The following is a 3,477-nucleotide window of genomic DNA, read 5'->3' on the forward strand; positions in this document are numbered from 1 at the left end:
GGCACAATGGCAGCTAAATTATGGCAATTATTCCCCTTGGTCCTCTACCAAAAGCTAATTCTCTGAATATTATCTGTGCTGTAAACATGACAGTAGTAAAACTTCAACAGAATCCTTCAACAGAATGATTATAGCAAGAATTTCTTCCATTTTTTGCTCACGTTACATTACTTCCTTCAAGAAGAGTACACAACAGGAAATACTATATATATATATCTATCTCTATATATTTATGTAGAGGAAACTGAAAATTCATTTTTAGTTCCGGTCACAGAAACTATGCTTAAGTAGCTATTTTACAGTCTAGATTTTCAATTAACTAAAGTTTTCTCAGTTTTCTCAACAATTTTATGTTGTAGAGAGTGTTCTTTAATTATTACGCAGCAAGAAGGGCAGTTGGCAAACTGTGGTTTCAAAGAAGTTCCATGAAGAATGTTTCTAAGCTGCATCTGCTTCCTGAGTGATATGAAGTGTAATGATACTGTATAAACACCCCCAAATCAGTCTTAGCTTAAATCTCCTCTCCCTAAGAAACACTGTCCTAAACTCAGCACTAAATTACAGCACATGAATTTAGGTTAAACACGACTCCTAGTTTTGCTGTTCTCATCCCAGTCTTCCAGTGCCTGACGCTAGACCCTTTAGGTATTTTCTTAGGAGCTTAACAAATAAGAGAATAAAATACAGCTTGCTTTAATAAAGTCTGAAACTCAGATTACACCATTACTCATACTCCATGATAATACAGGTCTAGAATGACTGTATGGATACCTCTTCCTCCTCTGGAAAACACTTCCATTAACTTTACTGTCATGCCACCCAATTTCAGACACATTTATAAACTGACACAATTATACACAACAGCTTAGAGGTGTAGGTTAGAATGAACAACAAGCAGTATTCCTGCAAGCCCTAAGAAACATGCTTTTTGTATTCACCTCAAAACACAGATCACAGTTTGAGACTTGATGGGTCTCTTAAAGTTGAAACAATGGCCTGAAGTATGTGACTTGACCTTACTTCCTTAAAAAGAGTAAACAAGACTACCATCATTTTAGTGTCCAATCAAATCAAGAACTATATGTATATATACACAATATAGCAAACAAATGAGAAGACTCATCATATTTGACATATAGGCAGCTACTTCAGTATACAAAAGTATGGCAAAACTCATTTTACAAACTTAACATTATGTGGGAACATAAAATCTATTTTTTTAAAAAATACTCTTCTACCCCTCAACCAGAAAGAATGGAAAGTCAAGAAAGCCCGTAACTAAATATCTACCTTTTATTTACTTCCTCATCTGCAAATTCTGTGGGTATGAGAGAGAAGTATTTCCCCATCTTCAGCCACAGATTAGATTTAGGGATCCATCCGTTGTGTGCATGAATAGTATGGATTTTAGCAAGCTGTCTGGCAATGAGTCTGAAAAAAATTAATTTAGTGCATATTTAATTTATACCTTATAGTCTTTATCATATTCTTCCTAGAAACAAGACAACTACAATATATCTAACTATACAAAAACGCAGGAACAGAATCCAAAGACGGCCTTTAAACAAGATTAGCACAGCAACAGTGTAACATCTTTCAAGATTCAAAGCTCATCAGCAGCGCTTCTCAGCGAGCAGTGGCTGAGAGACTGGAGTTCATTCACAATACCCATACTTCACCTGTATTTACAGCCAACCCATCCATTTCCTTATCTTTGTCAGGGTTGACTCAAATTAGCTGCCATCGTTAGGCAAATACATTTCAGTGCACATAAAAAAAAAAATCGTAAGACATCAGCACTGTTCACTACCAACAGCTTAAAAATCACGGACAACTATCTTGAACCTATTCACAAAAGGAACGCATTTTAAATACAACTGGGAGTACTTGTTTTAACCAAGTCCAGCCCCTTACAACATCACCATGTTGAATGATCGCGCTAATGGTAAGGTACAAGTGCTAAACACTCACAATAAGCAGACCTCTAATTTCTGGGAAGACAGCGAGGATCATTTGTTCGGCACTGAAATACCACGCTAAGTCAGGAACGAGTGAGATCTCAAGAGTGTGAACATCAACTTAGTAGAGACCTACAGAAATAATTCCTTTTCTGTCTGCTCGTACACTAGGCTTGAGACACTTTGAGCCTTAAAGAACATCATAAATGCATCACAGAAATGCATAATGAAATAAAAACAATTAAAAAATCAAAATATATAAAAAAACCTTACCTGAAAATATCTGGATTGCATACATGCTCTGGATCCAGTGCTTCTCCCTGCATGAATTCATAGCACAGGCCATTGTTGAAAGTACAGTACAACTGAGGTGCACAGCCATGCGCCTGCAACACACGGAAACTCTTCACTTCCTCGTCTCGATCCACCAAGAGCTCAGTCTTATTTCCATAGATCCTAACCAGAACGACATCGTCCGTTATGTCACCAACGTAGCAGCCAATTAATTTATTGGTGATTCCGTCAGTGAACAGCTGAAAAGTAAGAATAACGCATTAAGCAACTCAGATCTGCATTTTCCATGTGCAAGAAAAGAAATCAGAGTTGTTCTACAGTTCACAACACACAAATGCTTACTGTATTGAACATTAACAAAACCAGTCTTCCATATACAGGAAACTTGTGCAGAAAATTGCACAAATTTTTACCAGAAACACTTAAAAAGAAAAAAGTGTGAAAACAGAATCATAGAATGGCCTAGACTGGAATGGACCTTAGAGATCATCTAATCCAACCTCCCTGTCATGGGCAGGGACGCCACTCAGCTAGATCAGGCTACTCAAGGCTCCGTCCAACTTGGCCTTGAACACCTCCAGGGAGGGGGCAGCCACAACATCTCTGGGCAATTTATTCCAAAGTCTTCCCACCCTCGTACTGAAGAATTTCTTCCTAAAGTCTTATCTAAATCTATTCCCCTTCAACTTAAATCCATTTCCCCTTGTCCTATCAGTGGACACTCTTGTAAAAAGTCCCTCCCCAGCCTTCCTGTAGGTTCCCTTCAGGTATTGGAAGGCAGCTATTAGGTCCCCCCAAAGTCTTTTCTTTTCAAGATTGAACAAGCCCAGCTCCCGCAGCCTGTCTTCATAGCAGAGGTGCTCCAGCCCCTGGATCATCTTTGTGACCCTCCTCTGAACATGCTCCAACAGATCTATGTTCCTCTTATGATGGTGACACCAGAACTGGACGCAGTATTCAAGGCAAGGTCTCAAAAGAGCAGAGTAAAGGGGGAGAATCACCTCTCTTGACCTGCTAACTACTCTTCTCTTGATACATCCCAGGATGCGGTTGGCTTTCTGGGCTGCATGAGCACACTGCCAGCTCATGTTGAGCTTCTCATCTATCTTCTCATCTACCAACACCTATACATGCTACAGTGAACTACAGAAATACTACATGTAAAAAGCAATAACTGAAAGCTCAACACTGTAAAGTGAGTTTCCCACATAACCACTCTGAAACT

At 39.0% G+C, this 3,477-nt stretch overlaps 1 protein-coding gene across 1 annotated transcript in view; it reads right to left on the reverse strand.

Annotated features, from left to right (window-relative positions):
* ETNK1 (ethanolamine kinase 1) overlaps nt 1-2,497 on the reverse strand; it is a gene marked incomplete at its 5' end in the record, with an annotated part of 15,558 nt that extends 13,061 nt beyond the window's left edge. Inside the window, 2 exons of the mRNA XM_009869917.1 lie at nt 1,291-1,431; nt 2,232-2,497. Coding sequence (XP_009868219.1) covers nt 1,291-1,431; nt 2,232-2,497 — 407 coding nt within the window. The remainder of the gene's footprint in view (nt 1-1,290; nt 1,432-2,231) is intronic.
* Between the last annotated feature and the right edge of the window lie 980 nt (nt 2,498-3,477).

This window comes from Apaloderma vittatum, unplaced genomic scaffold (assembly GCF_000703405.1).
Source record: "Apaloderma vittatum isolate BGI_N311 unplaced genomic scaffold, ASM70340v1 scaffold5285, whole genome shotgun sequence".
In the NCBI taxonomy this organism is placed as follows: Eukaryota; Metazoa; Chordata; class Aves; order Trogoniformes; family Trogonidae; genus Apaloderma; species Apaloderma vittatum.